Raw genomic sequence first — 19,226 nt, 5'->3', positions numbered from 1 at the left:
ACATTTCTCCATCAACTTGTCGATCATATGACTGAAAGAAAGCACAATCTTGTAAATAAGGTGCCCCAACAATAACTTGGGGTAGCTTTCGTTGGCTGGTCCAAGGGTGCTGCCCAGCGAAGGAAACCTCCTTTTGTCATGAGAGAAAACGAGAGCTTGACAATTCTCTTGGCTGTTGCTCCTCATCAGGTAAGTCTAATCATTAGAGGTGTTGTACCTTGCCTACACAGCAAGTGAGCTTTCCCCTCTTCCCTATGCCTAGTTCACTTGCATTCTGCTCAGGCCTAATTACACTGATTTTCAACCTTATTATAATAATTAAAGGTGATCAAACTTTATCCTTAGTTGCTATTTGTTGTTTGACAGCTAAAGAACCCTTGCTGTGTGATGGGGGGGATAAAAAAAATAATTGTAAGAATAAGAAAATACTCCTGAAATTCAAAGTATGATGTACAAAGTACAGCATAGTGTCTCTCCAAGATACTTACTGAAAGTGCTATGCAAACATTCAGTCAAAGCTTGTTTTACTGTCTCATTCTAACTGCACAAAGTGATAAAATCTGGTCCACAAAACATTCACTTAAAAAAATTCCAACTTGAAAAACCTCTTAAAAATCTTTCGTCCCCACTCTCAATTTTCTATCATTCCCAAGAGCCAGTTTGGTTCAAATATTCTGTGGAATAGCTACCAAAGAGTACACTTACAACCAGCCTCAATGCAACGTGTGTTAAACACAGTTACTTTCCTTTTTATTTTGTTGCTGTTTCCTTTTAATAATGTTTTACCTTATGTAGTTGATACAATTCCAGAAATAGAACACACTTAGGCACAGGACAGTGCAAGCCAACTGATATTTTATCTGAGTTTTTACCTTATTAAAAAGTCATGGGAATGTATAAAAACATTTAGAAACCACATCTTCCAGCAGAGTAGGGAATACTGAATTTCAAAACTCAAGCTCTTGGTAAGAAGAAAAAAAAATTACCACTAGTTTATTTGGGTATTTCCAGCCTGGCTACAGGGACTTTTTGCCACCGAAGTAAAAAAATCCTGCCACCTACATTCTTAAGAAGATCATGGTGATGCAAAGATTAAGTTTCTAAAGTTACAACATATGGAAGTGGAGAAATAGAGGATTCCATTTCTTCTTTTATTATGCAAATAAAGTGTTCTAAATATTAATCCAGGACTTTATTCGTACCATAAACGGAAAATTTACCCTAGATAGAAAACCACATTAGAAATGATCCAGCAGATTTTGGGCTGCCTGTAATATCTCAAACCTTGGACCCCTGAAGAGAATAAGGCCAGAGCATCTGACTAACAGGTCTGTGAAATACCTCACTGCTCTGCAAGAACAGATTCCCACAATTTCTAAGTTTTGCGAAATGCAAACTTCATACCTGATTTAAACAAAATAGATAGAAAAGCAGGCCACCAGCAAAAAACTTGTCTGACCAATAATCAGTCTGAGACAGGTACTATAATCAGAAACAGATTATGTACATACCAGTTACGTCATGAAGTGCTCACAACCTTAATGTAGGTTAAACAGCAGCTTCTGGATGTACTTAAGATCCCAGAATAGAAGCATATGAAAAAAGAAAGTGATTTTTAGTTTCTGATAAAGTTTAAAATATTACAAACTTTTAGCTTTTATTGAAAATTAAATATATTAGCAAAAGCAAGATTTAAGAAATATTTTACAAATGATTTACATACAAGAAAGCCAGTATCAGACATATTCACAAATATGCAAACTTTAATTACAAAAAGTACCTATTGGCAGCATGATGCTAACCTTGCCACTGCAGTGTGCTCTACTATTGATATGAATAAGGCATAGAACTCACATTTGCACCAACTTAAAAAGTTCAAATAAAAACTTTAAGCTTTTGAATCTTGGATGCACAACCCCCAACAGACACACGCACGCACACTCTTAAGATTTCTTCTTCTAAGCTCTACAAACTAAGTGTGTGCTCTGGAAGAACTGCCAGCCTGAAAAGTCCAGTAGAAATGTAACTGGTACTAGCATTTAGATTTCAGTTTCCTCTTCAACATGTACAGGCCTAAGTATGTAAACCATATTCACAGTTTAAGTATTTTTAGACAGAAGTACCTTTTTTTTTTTGCATTTGTTCCTTAAAATAGGCTCCCAGTTCAGCATACAGTTCATAACGTCACCTATTTTGTGATGCATACAATTACAAGAAACTTCAAAATCTGTGCCTCATTCCTGGTCAAGATAATTCAACAAGAGTAGTAATATCCAACTGTAACATTCAATACTATATTTCAAATATTTGTGCAAACAGCAAAAGAACAGTTGTATGAGGCAAACATTTGCAAAACCTTTAATACCTCCTCAGTGCTGTAAACTTGGACTGTCAGCCTTAAGTCCTGCACTTCCACAGCTTAAAGAAGTCAGTTGCTAAAATGATCAAGTCTCAAAAAGGTTCTCTTCTACATAGTGCAAATTTTAATGTAGATAATGTGAAAAACATATCTAGCTGGATTGACTTTGTGCAATCGTCAGTGGTCTTCTCTCATAGTTGAAGAAAGTGTGCATTCAAAGAACCACGTGGTTCAGGAAGTGGGGAGGGTGGAGAGGAGAGAAAAAACAGTTCCATTACACTTCTCAAACCAGTACTAAATGTGCAAAGGCAGCAAAAATTCCAGCTGCTACTACAACCAGAACAGAGTAACTTTTCAGGAAGACCCAGGCGGTTAGTCACTTGGACTGGTCTCTAGAAAAATATGTGAGTATATGTTGGATTTTTATCAGACGGTCTTTTAAAGACATCATGGAGAGAACTGACAGCTGGTATCTGGGGTCTACTGGGAGAACAGCTAGAAGCCACCAACACCAAGCAGGACCATTGGGCATTGCCTAAAAATAAAAGATAAGTTGGTTACCCATAACCAATGTTGTATAGTTGACTACCATGAAAACATCAAAAGATAAAGTCATCAATGACCAAGACTACTTTAAAGTTTGATACTAACTACAGAATTCCAGATCCGTGAGATAAGAAGAGTGCTCAAGGGGTCTCTTCTGATTCCTCCTCAACTGAGAAGTCAAACAAAGTACACTTAAACTAGGCTGGATAAAGCAATTATTTTTAATATAACACAGGAAGCAGAAGCTCACAGCTTCCTTGGGAAAAGATGGTTAGGTATAAGACAGTCACCTAATAACAAACTTCTCTGATAAAAATTAAACCCAATACCTGTCATGCTATTCTTAAGGCTTGAATATTTACAAAGCTTAATATTTTCATTAAAATTATCTTTATTTGATCACCTCCCAATTGCACTCCCTTTTTCATTAGCTCCTACACAGAGCAGCACTACTTAATCACTTTCTTCTAAGCTGTTAAAACATATTCTGTAACTTTTTCCTGTACTTTATTTAATTACCAACATGAAGCATTAGATGTCAGACCATGAACTGGACATAATACTCCTCAGCAGAGATCTTATCACTGCAGAAAAGATTAATCACCTCGAATGATTTGCAAAAATATTACTAATAGTGGTACACTCCAAGATGATATTTCCTCACTTTCAGCTGTATCACACAGCTTTGATTTGTGTCCTATTATAAATCTCAGGTACACACCCACAGTACGGTTGCCCTACCAGTTACTGCAGTTTTGTACATATAATTCCTCTTTCCTAGTATGTTGTTTCCAATCTATTTTTTTATTTAATTGTTCTAAAATCACTTCTGAATTCATGCACTGGCCTCTAGAGCATCTACAGTCCTCCCAAGACTGGTTAATACAGCCTCATAAAAGTATACACCAGATGGGTGAGGGACAAGCTCCCATAAGATCCCAATCTATCTATCCCAATTATATCTATCAGATACAATTCTGCTTTGAAAGTCAAATTTTACATGTTTTTAATTACTTTTCTACAGCCTCCAGTCTCTCAGGATGTCACAAACCTTCGGTAATTGTTGCATTATAACCATTAAAATAGACTGCTGCAGCTAGTTTCTTAAGAAACATTTGTCAAATCCTAGCAGCTGCAGAAGTTTATGGCACTAGGTTAGAAAGGAGGAAAGTGTTATTTGTGATTAACTCTTTGCCTGCATATGGCAGTTTCAGTTTCTTCCCTGACTTTCACAGGGAAGAAAATTCAAGGTTTTTTTCACTTTAAGTTCTAACAGCTTTACACAAACAAACAGTTTAAATGTTACTAGAGTTTAAAGTGCTTTCAGTTTACTGGTTTTATTTTTATCTCCACTGCAGCATATCATCTTTTCCTGCAAAAACTGACAACCAGTGACAGAATTGCTTTTTGTTGCTCATCAAAAGAGAAACGGGGTGCAAGCCTTATTGCCTTTGAAGCTGGGAAAAAAAGTGGTGGGTTTTTTTTTTAATGCTTAGCAGTTGTTAACAGGGTTTTTATTTCTAGAAATAAGTATCTAATAATTGATAGTATTTGAGTCTCACCTGTATATTTTCCTCCCTGTCAGGCATTGGCCCGAAGTGCTGAAGAATCTGAGTGCGAAATTTGTTCCTTAAGTTTTGGAACCAACTGCAGGCCTGATTGTAAACAAAATTGTGAAGCTCTGTCAATTTCCTTAGTTCTTCTTCATCAGCAACCTATAGGAGGAAAGTTATGAAAATATGATTAGTGATAAAGAAACAATAAGGTGTTTAAACTAACATCAAAAAACCATTCAATTTCAACTATATTTAGATACGTTTCTTGCTTTCTCCTAAACCTTGATTACCAATGACTGAATAGTAAAGAAATCTTGCAATATTTTTAAAGTTACTGCTTCAAACTACTGCTTAAACAAAAAACTATAGTATTTCTTAGTTGCCTTATAATAAAAAATTAAGCTAGCTGCCATTTATTCCACGCGCTGGCACTGAATCTTCCAGCGGTCTAGAGATTGAAAAATTTGAAACGGAGCTCTTAAGAACAAATCAAGCAAAAATCTTCATATATTAATACTACTAAATATTTAGACAGCATTCTGGATACCTTAACATCTTCCAAATATTCAATGTCTGCAGTGCAATAACCATCTTTCATCCCTCTCCGTAAAACTCTAAATCGCTTTCCACCAACTGTATCAACAACAGACCGTCCATCAGGTAGAAAATGAACGTTCCTTATTTGCAGCATGCAACCATAATCTGCAAAACTACAAAAGAGACCTTGTAAGTAATTCAATTACACACTTCTGAAAGGACACTTTTTTAATTAAAAAAGACATAAGAGATGAGAAGCTTAGATTTAGAATGTAAACCTACCCATTTTGAGAATCACTTATGCACATCCCAAACTGTTTAGTTCCAGTTTCCATACTCCTGCGAATCATGAGTCGGTATCTTGGCTCAAATACATGTAGAGGGCAAGGCACAGTAGGATATGCCATAGTGCAAACAAACATGGGAACATTCTTGGTCAAGCTTCAAGAGAACATCAAATGAAATAAGTGGCTTCAAAATCTAAACACTGAGCTATGCCAAGATAAAACATTTTTTTCAGTATGTTTGCTATGTGTGAGGTCATAAAGCATGGGTAGTAACTTTCAAAGTTTAAGCACTTCATAGAAACTTTCATAAAAAATAAAAACATGTAACAGTGACTCAGTACCTACATACTGATTTGTATAAACACACTGGACAGTAAGCCTCATAGTTATCTAGCTACTGAGTAGAGTATCTAGTCAGTGAATGAAGGGCTCAGTTTTGGGGACAGGAGTGCTAGGTACTTTTTTCCTTTTTGTTTTGAGCCATACAAGCCATTATGCTCTCAGAAACATAGTATTCCTGGAACTAAAAAGATGTAGCAGTAACTACACAGTAGCTACAATCACCATTTAGACTATTCTCCAGGAGGGACTCCAGAACACAAATGCAAGGACGGTATACTCTGTACCTTGCAATATGCTTCAGCAGATGTAATTGAAAAACAAAATATTTTTTTCATGCTATTTTATCAGGTATGTATAGTTGATAGGTGATACAAACAAGTTATTATTAAAACATTACCAGGGATTTAATTTTAATACCTTTCAGACTGCAAAAAATAATTCTACTGGATGGATTCTGTTATGTAAGTTGCAGGAGCTGCAGTTTTAAATAGTTTTTCAACATTCCTATCTACAATACATAATGCTTTCTGTATCTGAAGAACTCTCCCTCGTGAGATAAATACCACAATTACAAAAAAATCCCAACTATTTCTTTTGATCACATCTCTCTTCATGAACTGGTTTGCAAGAAATTCAAGTCTCTAAGACTCTGCAGTCAGTTGAAGAGGACAATTCCATGAACAGCAAAGCTAAAACCAAAGCTCCATGACAGCGCATGCAAAAAGAGGAATGGAAGGGAAAACGTATTTCACAGAATCATTGAATGGCCTGAGTTGGAAGTGACCTTAAAGATCATCTAGTTCCAACCCCTCTGCTGTGGGCAGGGACACCTTCCACTAGACCAGGTTGCTCAGAGCTCCATCCTATCTGGCCCAACCCAACCTAACGGCCTTCTATGGAGTGACTACATCAGCGGACAAGGGAAAGGCTACAGCTGTCATTTATCTGGACTTCCTGTAAAGCTTTTGACATGGTCCCCCACAACATCTGTCTCTCCAAACTGGAGAGAGATGGATTTGACGGGTGCACTGTTAGATGGGTAAGAAAGTGGTTGGAATGGTTGCGTCAAGAGAATAGTGGCCAATGGCTGAGTCCCAGGGGATATCAGTGACAAGTGGTGGCCCTCAGGCATCCGTATGGGGAGCTGCACTGTTTAATATCTTCATTAATCACACAGATGAAGGGATTGAGTGCACCCTCAGCAAATCTGCTGATGACACCAAGCTGAGTGGTGTGGTTGACAGATCTGAAGGATGGGATGCCACCCAGAAGGACCTGGACAAGCTTCAAACTCCTTCTTGCATCCATAATATACCATTATTAATAACCACAAAAATAAGAAAACATTTCTATAAAGGATTTCCATACTAATTTCTCAAGTTTCTCAAGACAGCAAGCTTACTTGGAGTGTTCAGCAGTTTCTTCAGCGTGAATTCTTTTTCTCTCATATAATTCGTCAGACAAATATTTCATTATTAATTCCTCCAGCAGTTCTGTGATACTGTATTTTCTGCTTGCAAGGTACTGTAAGCAATTTCAAAAAACACATTAATATTTCTTTTCATATATATTAAAAAAAATTTCAGAAAATGCAGCTTTTATTTAAAAATATGATCTATGACGTGTCTTAAAACCCATGAAAACTTACAGCTCTGAAGTTCTTATGTTTCATTGCTTAACACCTAAGGATACTCCAATATTTGAAAATTAGATTCTCTTCGTGAGTTCTTAGTGTCTGACACATTTAGTGTCTAACTTGATTTGTAGTTCTGTGCTTACCAGAGACAGAACTGTTTTCCTAGGATATACAGACATACAAACAAGGGAAGTGTACAGAAATCACAGAGAGGTTTAACCGAATACTTACCAAAGTTTATGAATACGCAGGATTTAATTACACCAGTAAAGTAGATGGTCACAGAAACATAAAACCCCTAAGACCCTGAGGAAAATCTAATCAACTTGTATTGAAAAAGTTTGTCTCAAGTTTTTCCATTCCAGCAGCAATCCAAAAGCCAAGCAAAACCAAGTTATTGGGTTCAAGTGAAGCAGCCTTTAAAATTATACAATATTTGTATTTGTAAGCTTTACTGAGAAACAATACCTCTTTCAAGCTCTCCTTACAGAGTGGACACTGTGGAGCATGATCTAAACATCGTTCCAAACAACCTTTGCAAAAAGTATGTCCACAAGGGGTTGTAACTGGCTCAAAGAATAGCCTGAAACAAAATTATTAGAATTTAGATCCTATGGCCAGCGTGTCTTTTGCTAAAAGAGTCAATGATTAACCTCTTTAAAAGACTAGGTATACTACAATAAAGCAGAGAAAAATTAATTCCATGTCTCCTTATTCTACTTTTTCCTCTATACTGCAGTTTGTTTCCACTTACTTCATCACTCATTTTTTTGTTTTCTGATGAATCTGGACACATTTCAGCACTTTAAGTACCTAAACATTTATCCCAAAACACAAAGTTTTTGGTCTTGCTAGAGATTCAGAATACACGAAATGGAGTGATTCTTTGAGAAGCTAAGTTGTTTTACGTAGCAGTATTACATACTAGTAACATAACCATGGATAGTTTAGTATACACCATATGTTTTACAGAATTTATTCTGAAAAGCAAGACAATAAGAGGTTTCAAATACAACATCAGCTACATTTAAGTAAACTAACATTCTAAAGCATCTACATCTCCCAGACAAATACGAGGTTCACAGGCAATGCTTCTCAGAATTAGCCTTTCCAAAATAATACTTTTATTGACTCAAAAACCCCCTAACATTTAGCAACAAAAGACCCTGTACTTTTACGGTTACCAGTTAACAATGCCAAGTTTAATTTAGAAGGCAACTTGATTAAAATAGTCCTATAGTATACAGTGCTGTAGCAGGTGACATTTAAATAAACACTTAATTTCAGGGATAGAGAAAAGGTGCAATTATTGACTGATAGCAGAATTCATAACAACCTACAGTTCATACACGTAACAGATACGTGCCAAGCATCTGTAACAGAAATACTGCATCACGGACAAAATCTTACCTCATACATAGAGAGCACTCAAAATCTGATACATCAATCAAATCCCCTGGAATTGTTCCAAAGGCCAGTGTCACATCCCTTTTTGTACTTTCTAAAGAAAAGCAAGACAAAATACTCCTTCAAAGAAAGGCACAAGGCAGTAAATACTTTAAATTTCAAAGTAAGTGACTGTTTACCTCCTTGCTTTTTGTGTTTGTTTCTTCCATCTTCACATACAACTGTATCCTGTTCTGAAAAGGAAAGCTTTCTTTTTAACAAAGCACTTTTTCCTTGGCCAGAGAGAAGAGGTTCAGAAGACACTCTCTTTAAGCCATCTTCCTTGGCAAGGTCTTTTGTTGAATTAAGAGCATGGGCAGACTGTGCACGATTTAAGCCTCCACTGACAGGCTTCAGTACATCTGATCCTCCTGAACTCTGTAATAGTGAGATGAACTGAACTGTATTTTAAGAGTAACACAAATCTAGGTATGTAAGATGCGACCACGCAAAGATATATAAGCCAAACTGATACCCACAGTTAGTTCATTAGTTAACTAGAGAAACTTGTAAGTCAAGACAGTACTCAAATTGGCTTAGCATCACCAATTTAACAATCTTCATCTGCTTCAAAGAGAAGAAAAATTGTATTTCTCTTTATTTTGAAGTCCCTAATATCAAACTTAAGTACTACTTTATTACTTGTTCCAGCTCACTAGAATGAGGAGTTTTAACACTACAAATAAAAATACATTCCTCCCAAATCATGATTCTTTTCCTCCAATTCAATCACAGAAAGTCAGTATTTACAATGGAAAGTATCAGGGTATCAGCACATCCAATGTTTGCATATCAGACAACAACAAAAGTTATCCTAGAATTTTTGTTACCTGCTGAGGACAAAACTGTAAGTTGCAGTAAGATGCAGTCACCTCAGAACCAAGCAGAAAAGGTTTATTTCGAATATGGACTGAATTCCAAGCAGATTCCTTCAGACTCTCACCTAGCTTCTCTGGTGACAAAACATCACACAATGTCTAGAAAAAATAGCTAAATGTCAATAATAAAGAAAAATAACCTAGACATACCTTTGTTATAAAACTACATACCAAAAGTAAGAAGTAAATCTCTATGAAGTTATCCTCATAAATAGATATTTAAGCAGTAACTGAGAAAGCAGAGTTGAAAACAAGCAGAAACCTACATACCTACACTGATAAAAAGAAATTTACCTAGAAATCTTTTCTACGACAAGCTAGTGAGCTCTTCGAACAGTTATACATTATCAATTCAGTATTATGCATTTTTTTCATTATAAATTTTTATTATCAAAGAAAAACTGTTGTGCTCTGGGCACAAAAGATTTTGACTTAGAAAATTTAACACGCTGCCTACTTTGCAGTTTTCTAGATATTCATACAGTAACTTCAAAAGCATATGTACTTTTAAACATGTATTTAAAATGCCTACACTGGGAATATCTCTTCAGCGTAGTATGATTTAAGATATATCTTAAAAGTAATCTGCCATCCAAATCGTCTCTGTATGTAATGAACATTTTAGATGCTCAAAGTCTACCACAATGGGAGCTTTATAAAGGAATCAAACCAGAGATAGGAATCCAGTATCACGAATACCTTTTCTACTTCTAGCTTGGCTGGAAGAAAGTCTTCATCAAGGGCTAAGCACTGTAGAAACAGCTGTAAGGCATCACCTATAAAGCCAGAGTCTTGCAGCACTTTTCCTTTCCGGAAGTAGACCTGAGAAACAGAAGACGAAGACATTTCTAGAGAATATGTTGAACTGCAGTACTGATCTTACAGGCATTGCAACAGTTAGAATTAGAACCTGCCGTGACAAAAAGAATGTAGCTCTTCAACAGAGCACAGTGTGGATAATCCATATGCCCTGTCTAACATAGATAAGCTAGTGTTTGAAAAGAGTCATGGAATAGCCTGGTGTTAATGTTCTTCCAGTTAATTTGCTTTGGCTTATACAAAAGGGTTAAAAACCTGACTAGTGCTTAATGCACAAAAGGTCTTAGTTTCCCTTCTTCCTGGAGAGGAAGAAGGGGGACAAGAAATGCAAATTATTACATAACCTCACATAAGAGCTTACAGGATACCCTTTTTTGCCTCTCTTTCATTAAGCGCCTTATGGTTCCAGCATGCAGGAAAAGACGGACTACAAACAAAACAACCCACACAACTGTGCATCCCATACGTTCATCTCAATCTACATTCTTAACACAAAACATTCTTAACACAAAACAATGCATTTTTGGAGTTGCTTCCTCCAACTATATTTTATTCTTGAGCACTAGATAGCAACAGGAAAAAAAAAATCTGTATATTATTTGGTCTGAAAAAAAAAGGTGGAAGAAAAACTACTGAATTTTGCTAAACTTAGTTGTAACTAGATGATGTTGGGACTAAGAACTTATCTCAGTTTTTAGAAGTTGCACTGGCAGTAATATAAATAGTTAGATAAAACAAACAGTTATCTAATAAAAGTTAGTTAAAACAACAATATCTATCTGTACACGAGAATTTGGATAATGGGCCAGAAACTAAACTTCAAAAACAAACAAAAAAATAAACAAACAAAAATTCCAACCAAACAACAAACAAACAAACCTCAGAGTGCAGTTTCCACAGGATGACTGACAGTATGAACAGTAGCATCTGTTCAACAAGACTGTGAGATGAGGGCATGCATCCTCTTTGATGGATTTGGGCTGTTTCAATTAAGAGGTATTCTGAAGAAGGGAAGCATGCTAATCCTCCTCTTACAGTTACTTTTCCTTCAGAGATAAGGATTGTTACAGGAATCCATCCATCAAACCAAGCTCAGTTAAACAAAGTGAGGCTTCTTTCCAAACATACAGAAAAAAGTAGACAATGCTACCAACACTGAGAGGTGAAAAGCAGGAGGGTTTTATGAATTTGCAATAGCAACTGAACTGCTGAACACAGGACAAACCAAGACAGCAGCAATGTCCCCTCATGTGGCAAGATCTTGCTGCTCCTGCTGCGCTCAGTTTAGACAGTGCTACAATATGCAGCATCATAAGGGTTCTGAAGACCACTGACTCCCCAGCTGCCTGGACTATTTGCAAAGCTCAGTGCCCACTGAGATTCTTTGGGCTTTTTGAAGAAAAACTTCCAAGAAAAGCATCCTTCTGTTAACAAAAATTAACAGATAAACAAAACAAGCCCCAAACCCCAGCTGTTACTGATTACATCACCATAAACCATCCCAACTCTAAGTATATTTATCAACCAGCCCTAAAGTGCCATACTCATCAGTAGCTTGTCTCATACAAGTTAACTATTTTCAATGTGCCTTTTAGCATTTTGCACGTCTCACAAAATAACATTTAAAGAAGCTGACGCAGGTTTTTAAACAATTCAATTTAGAATTTATTAATTTTATAGACAAACACAGTATTGGAAAATGATGAGCTCATACCAACTTACCTCTGGCCAATTTGGCATTTTAGAAATAACAAAATTTAGCTCTTCTATGGCTGTTTTATATTCTTGGAGGCCAACATATGACTCAGCTCTGTAAATCCTAAGCATCAAGTCACTGGAATCTGAAGACAGAAATTAGGTAACATTTTTAAAAAATCAGAAATTTGTAATTAGATTTGCTTTCATAGTGATATCACATAATTACAATTTTTTGTACAATACTTCCAAAATTACTGGAGTACATTCTCCCCTAACCCCTAGTGTTTGGGTAATAGAAGTAATTCCAGGTTCATGTCTTTTAAGCTAAGGATCAAATTTTGGATCCTCTAATGTATATTGCAGCAACAAGAAAATATATTTTCAAATATCAGAAAGGCTGACAAAGTACTGCTCTGCACTACTGTGACAACAAAAACTGCAGACCAAGTCAACTTTACCTTTACAGTACATCTAATCAAAACCACAGGAATCTGGGAATTCAGCACATTTGTATTAAAAGCCTAAGCATTACACAGTTTACTTTCAAATGCCCAAGTTTTGCTGTAGACTGTAATTTGTTTTTATAATGCCAATCCCCTCCAACTACGGCTGGAGATACAGATGCCACTTTCCCAGCACTATCCATTTAGGAAGTACCAGAAGTAGGCTTTATCACTATGTGATGAAAAGAGACAGCCAATACCAGAAAGCCTTTAACACCAGCTGGCAGCCCTGTTGAAAGGAGCTGCGCTAATGGAACTTCTACAATGGGGAAATGGCAGAACGTGTTCAGTATGGACAAGTTCTCATGTCCAACATACATTTTGCACTTTCAGTACAGCAACCTCCAAATGGGAAGCATACCCATCTCCATGCCACTAAAACTATGGTTTTGTAACACAACTAAGTGCAGTTGTTGCTTAGAAAATATGCCAGCACACTACTTTGTTATTGATTGTTTTTAAAAATGCACCTGTTTTTCACTGAGTGAGATAAACAAGCCAAACCTTAGTCTACTGTAAACAATACTAAAATCAAATAGTCCTTGAAGTTTGTTTCAACAAGGCTTTCCTGGGAGGCGATCATTTCAATTTGATATTCTATCTTAGCCTATTCTAAATGTCTAGTATAAACTTTCATAAATTTCCAACACTAGCCTGTTTTACATTTAAAAGTCAGCCTGGTCAATGTTCCCATATATTCCACCACATCACTTTGTATTTAGATCCACAGTGCTACATGTAAAAAGATCTCAATGGAAGAGAAAGGGTTAAGAAAAAAAATCACAGAAGAATTCACAGCCGAAAATAAAGTGTCTCTTCCTTAACTGTCTTTGGAGTTGTCAGTTTCCCTTGAAATATAAAGATTACCAAACCTGCTTTGTTTCATTTTTATTTTAGACATAATAAAATGTTTGTTTTAACAGAAGTCTGGGAAACTCTCTAACTCAAACACTAATTCTGCAAGCAGAACAACTCTGAGGCCTGGTTTCCTATGGCTTTGTGTTTTGTGACTGCTATAGCCTAGGAAGGTAAGAGCTCAGATCAAACTCCTCAGATAGTTTTTTATGTGTATTTGGCTCTGGTGTCCAGCAGAGTTAGTATCAAACCAAATTTCTTTCTTCAAAGGTAGCAGTAAGTGCAGGTCTTTGTTCTCTGATAAGCTGCCTATTTGTACAGAATCAGAGGAAGCGCATCTTTTTCAGACTTTCAAGTGTAGAACATGACCTGAGGGACTCCAATCCTTTTTTCCTAGGGGAAGAATGAGGGGTGGTTTGAAGATAAAAATGTGAGTTCAAGTTTACAGCAGGTGGACATTTTATATACTTCCTTTTCAAAGACAAATGCATGATTCCAACTGAACTGGTACAAAACAAAGACTAAACCAAGGAGTTTAGCTGGAACCCCAACTCGCTGCTGAACATACAAACACTGCCACTGAATGATCAATACATATAACAAACTGGAGCTAAATATTTCCAAGAAAAAAAAGCCAGATGAGTACAAGTCATGTTCCTCAGGGCTTGGTATTGGGGCCAGTCCTTTTAATGTCTTCATCAATGATCTGGACAAGGGGATCAACTGCACCCTCAGTCAGTTTGTAGACAACACTAAGTTGGGTGGGAGTGTTGATTTACTGGAGGGCAGAAAGGCTCTGCAGAGAGATTTGGACAGGCTGGATCGATGGGCCAAGGCTACTGGTATGAGGTTCATCCAGGTAAAGTGCTGAGCCCTGCACTTAGACCACAACGACTCCATGCAGAGCGACAGGCTTTGGGAAGAGTGGTTGGAAAGCTGCCCAGTGGAAAAGGACATGGGGGTGCTGTTTGACAGATGGCTGACCATGAGCCAGCGGTGTGCCCAGGTGGCCAAGAAGGCCAATGGCATCCTGGACTGTATCAGAAATAGCATGGGCAGCAGGCTGTGACCGTTCCCGTGTACTCAGCCTCGGTGAGGCCACAGCTCGAAATATGTTCAGTTTTGGAGTCCTCACTGCAAGAAAGGCATTGAGGGTCTGGAGTGTGTCCAGAGATGGGCAACAAAGCTGATGAAGGGTCTGGAGCATAAGTCTTATGAAGAGCGACTGAGTTTAACCTGGAGAAAAGGAGGCTCAGGAGGGACCTTATCGCTCTCTGCAACTATCTGAAAGGAGGGTGTAGCAAGGTGGGGGCTGGCCTGTTTCTTCTCCCAGGTAACACCAACAAAATGAGAGGAAACAGTGTCAAGTTGCACCAAGGGACTTTTAGTTTGCTATCAGGAAAAATTTCTTTACCAAAAGGGCTGTCAAGCACTGAAACAGGCTGCCCAGGGCAGTGGTGGAGTCACCATCCCTGGAGGGATTTAAAAGACACGCAGATGTGGCACTTTAGGGACATGGTTTAGTGTGGACTTGGCAGTGCTGGGTTAACGCTTGGACTTCATTATCTGAAAGGTCAATTCTAACACTTTCAACCTAAACAATTCTCTGGTTCTATCTAAATTTATATATCCAATTTCGTAAACATAATTTAATTTTTAGGCTTTGTAACCATGATAAAAACATTTCACAATGTTTCAGCATATATTTTAAATGTTTACCACCCAAAGAGAGGATGTAAACTAATTTCAAATCTCTAGACCAAAGACTAAACAGGAGAAACACAACTAGTGCTTGAATTTCAATTTCAGTAACCAAATATATTGTAAATCCCGAAATGCCTCACTTTAGCATACCTGAAGACAAACAATTTTAATGAAAAGAAGACACTAAGTACTTGTAGGGTAGAACTGTATTACTTGTTATTATTACATTAATAGGAAAGTGTAAAGAGGTGTACACACAAAAACTCACTCAATATGCATTCTTGGTTTTAATATTATTTCCAAAGCATCTGCTCCTGGCTAATGTCAGTATAAACTTACCAACAGATGGACTACTTCTGGTGGATCCTGTCTGCTTTTTATATGGTTCTTAATAATAGACCAAATTATTCAAAATAAAAGACATGCACATCACAACCACTATGTAGAAAAACTTTAGGACACAGTATTTATTAACACAGTACTACAGGATCACCCTAACTATCAGGGTTGGAACACACAACCCATAAGAAGAGGCTGAGAGAACTGGGTTTGTTTAGCAGAAAACAATTCCTGAAAGCATCAGGAGAACACAACATCTTTTCAGAATCCAAAAGTGGGTTACCTAGAGGACTCTGAAGTGCATAGTGGAAAAACAAGAGACAATGGTTATAAACTGAAATAGACTTGAAATAAGGAGAAAAATTTTCACTATGAGGATAATTAACCTCTGAGCAGGTTGCCCAGAGAGGCTGTGGAATCTTCAGCCTGTAGGTTTTCATGATTCAATACAAAAACTCAAAAAACTTAAGCACGCTACTCCAATCTCAGTATTTGTTCTGCTTTGAACAGGAGACTGATTGCTCAACAGACCTCCTGAGGCCCACTCCAGCAGGAACAAGTCTGAGATTCAGACCAAACTCAAGCCCATTAGCTGCATTTTTCAGGACGCTTGATTAAAGGCAAGCGGCACTTGTATTTTAATTCAATATACTTCCTTTAATTAAACTATTTTGTTTCAAACCCTGCAAGGAATATTTTAACCATATAAATATGTTAATATTACTCATGTTTTTCAAAAGTCACTTCTGTACCATGGGAAACAGGACTCTTTCAAATGTTTCAAGAAATGTAGAAGAGTTATGAAAGATACCTTTTTGAGTAAACTTTTAGCATCAATGCCTTATTTAAGACATCAGATTTATGTTTATTGCAATTTTTTGACTATTTGTATTAAAAAGAAATAGATGAAGCAGCAGTAAGGAAACACTGAAACAGAACATAAACGATTTTAAACATTAATACATTTCTTAAGCCACATCTTTTCAATCTCTAAGTTTTTTCAAGATTCATGTTCTGGAGGAAGATTGAAAGTGTAAAAGCAGCTATTAATTTGTTATCTGTTGGCCTGAAATCACCTTCGATTTGTAGTTGTGAGTCCACATCTCTAAATTCACATTTAATGTATGTCTGCACTCTGACTCATGAAGTCCTTTAATATCATTACCAGAATATATGGAATATTGATAGTTCTCAGGAGGGGAGATACAGGAAAGAATTGTACAACAGATCTTAAACTGAGCTTCTAGCACTTAATTCTAGCACGTGTACTGAATTTAAATAATAAAATTTTGATTAAGCTTCACAGCTGGTAACTGTTCTTACATTTTAAACCCATTTTAAAGCCAAAATTAAAGATGCAGATTCACATAAAAAGGAATCAAAATTCTTTCCCCACAGTTATCTATATAATATTGCTAAATCCATAAAAGAAATAGTAACAAAAACTGTATAATTAATTGCCTCTTTTATTCTTTCAAAGCAATGCTGAAACATGAAGCAGGACCCCTGTAAACATTTGAGATCAATAATGGATTCATCAGTTTTACCCTGAAGGCCACTGAGCGACCTCTATGACTCAATGTTGAACTTCAGGAAAGAAGTCTGCATCTTATAGTTCCAAGATTTAAAATAGATCAGCCATTTTCTCAGGTCACATCCATCCTATATCCTACACTTTAGAAACACCCTGGCAAATAGACTTGGTGCCCAGAAGTAAACCTCTTTAAATCAGGTTGCCAAAAAGCATATAAAATAGATCTTCGATTTAATCTCACCGACATTAGGAACGGCTTATTCTGGAACTAGATCTAATGTATCTCCCCAGAACAGATTGGCAGGATTAGACTTATGCAAGCTTTTGGGTTTTTTCCCTCCGCTGCAGACAACTGTATAAACGTAATATGCTTAACCTGTAAAAATATTAATTCTTAAATTAACGAACAGGAAAAAAACCGGCTACAAATCAAAATGGAACCCCTCAGGTCACCAGGTGATAAAATTCAGTCGAATAAAAACAACAGAGGAATCTGTCACTGGATCCATCTAGGTGTATCAATCACACAAATTTGACTCCCTCTACAAAGACTAAACTCTGAAAAACTGACGGTATCTCAAATGTCCATGGCACCCAGACACATATATTGTGACGGATATAGGATAGCCTAAAAGCATGCCTCTACCTTCCCTCCTTGCACCCTCTTCCAACACTATATAAAACTCCAACCACACCCACCTATGATGTCACTGCCATTACACAACCTGTCCCCCTCCATGCCTGTCTGCTTATGCAACTGGGCCCGGCCTGCTGGGAATTGTCTTGGTGACACTTAAGACTGAAAATAGGTCTCTCTCTCAGGAAACAAGGTTAAATACACCAACTGCATTTCCCTTGACCGCGCACAGCGATTACCAAACACAAAACGAAGCTGAGCCCACAAGCTCCTCTGTAAACAAGTCCCACACAAGCGTGCGGGGGGGAGGCACGAAGCAGCGCATGTGGGACGCTCCCCCTCACCTCCGGAGTAAGTGCGAGTAAGCGTACCCCACTGCCAGGCCGGGCGCTCGACCAAGGACCGACCAGCTACGCGTGCCCTCCACTCCGCTCTCCCAATGGAGAGGCCCCTCGAATTCCCTCAAACTCGAGAAAACTTCGGACGTTTTTTACCGGCCCGTTTGGGTCCATGACGGACTCGAAGCAGGGGAGGGAGGGCACACCCACGTATTCCACTACACTCCCAGCCCCTTGAGCCTGCCGTGCCTAGCCACCAGCCCGTCCCGGTCCCGCCGAGACACGGGCGGAACTTCGCGGCTCTGGCGGGCGGAGGAAGGGAGCGCTCCCCTCCCCTCCAGCCTTACCTGCTCGCAGGGCCTGGCTGGCGGCGCCCAGCGCCTCTCGGAAGCGGCCCTGGGCCAGCAGCTCCTCCAGCCGGCTCCCGGCCCTCGCCCTCTCGCACTCGCCCGGGAACCACTTCTCCGCCAGCCGGTTGAGGACAACGCTGGTGCGCATCGGGGCCGCGGCCGTGCTGGTGCCCCCCGCCGGCAGCAGCCAGTCCCGGCAGCGGCGGCAGCGGGCCCGCAGCTCCCTGCGGAGGCAGCGGCGGCAGTAGGTGTGCCCGCACGGGACGGTCACCGGCTCGCCCAGGAACCTCCCGCAGCCGCAGCAGCGCAGCGGCCCCTCGGCCTCGCGCTCCCTGCCCCGGCCCGGCCCCTGCCGCAGGCGGTAGTTCAGCACCAGGCAGTCCACGAGGGTCCCGAGACGCTGCGCTCCGCCGAGGGGGCCGAGGCACAGCGACGCCAGGGACGCGCCCACCGCTTCCTTCAGGCGGCTCGCGGGCACCAGTCGCGCCAGCAGCAGCTCCCGCTCCCCGTCCGCCCCCTCGCCAGGGCTCCCGCTGCCGCCCGGCTCCGGCGGCAGCTCCGAGCCCACAGCGACGGCGGGAGAGGACGCTGCCATCGGCTGCGCGGCTGCGGCGAAGGGGGTGTGGCGCTCCCGCTCCGGACGCCGGGATCGGCTCCGGGCTGGGCGCGGGCGGGGGGCGGGAGGAGGCGGGAGGAGGTTACAAAACACCGCTCCACGCGCGCGCCGCCAACGGCGCGGGGTCACGTGGGGGGGACGGGGCGGGCCCGTCCGGGAACGCCCGTCCAGAGGGTGCCGGTTCCCACGTAACTCCCACAGCCTGCCCGGCGGCGGGGAGGCGGGGAGTGAGCGTCTTAGTGGGGA

General features: G+C 39.5%; 1 protein-coding gene across 1 annotated transcript; it reads right to left on the bottom strand.

Moving 5' to 3' along the window:
* Positions 1 to 1,640: 1,640 nt before the first annotated feature.
* On the bottom strand, positions 1,641 to 18,992 carry LONRF1 (LON peptidase N-terminal domain and ring finger 1). Its single transcript, XM_027735959.2, has 12 exons — positions 18,362 to 18,992; positions 12,129 to 12,247; positions 10,287 to 10,409; positions 9,540 to 9,686; positions 8,850 to 9,087; positions 8,674 to 8,764; positions 7,732 to 7,846; positions 7,030 to 7,151; positions 5,281 to 5,439; positions 5,009 to 5,171; positions 4,468 to 4,620; positions 1,641 to 2,894 (listed from the first exon to the last, which is right to left on the bottom strand). Exons 1-12 carry the CDS (start codon positions 18,957 to 18,959, stop codon positions 2,736 to 2,738), a joined length of 2,187 nt encoding a protein of 728 aa, XP_027591760.1. The 5' UTR covers positions 18,960 to 18,992; the 3' UTR covers positions 1,641 to 2,735.
* Between the last annotated feature and the right edge of the window lie 234 nt (positions 18,993 to 19,226).

Source organism: Pipra filicauda, unplaced genomic scaffold (genome assembly GCF_003945595.2).
Source record: "Pipra filicauda isolate LSUMZ 115617 unplaced genomic scaffold, ASM394559v2 scaffold140_size2443280_pilon, whole genome shotgun sequence".
Lineage (NCBI taxonomy): Eukaryota > Metazoa > Chordata > Aves > Passeriformes > Pipridae > Pipra > Pipra filicauda.
Note: the sequence above shows the minus strand (reverse complement) of the source record. Positions and strands in the feature narration are given on the sequence as shown.

Bases quoted from the DNA above. Each gene is read 5' to 3' on its own strand.
- LONRF1 (XM_027735959.2), bottom strand. From the start codon at position 18,959: ATGGCAGCGTCCTCTCCCGCCGTCGCTGTGGGCTCGGAGCTGCCGCCG. The intron at 9,687-10,286 runs GTATTCGTGATA...TATTTTTTCTAG, and splicing joins CCAAGCTAGAAGTAGAAAAG to ACATTGTGTGATGTTTTGTC. The intron at 5,172-5,280 runs GTAGGTTTACAT...TCTCTTTTGTAG, and splicing joins ATAAGTGATTCTCAAAATGG to TTTTGCAGATTATGGTTGCA.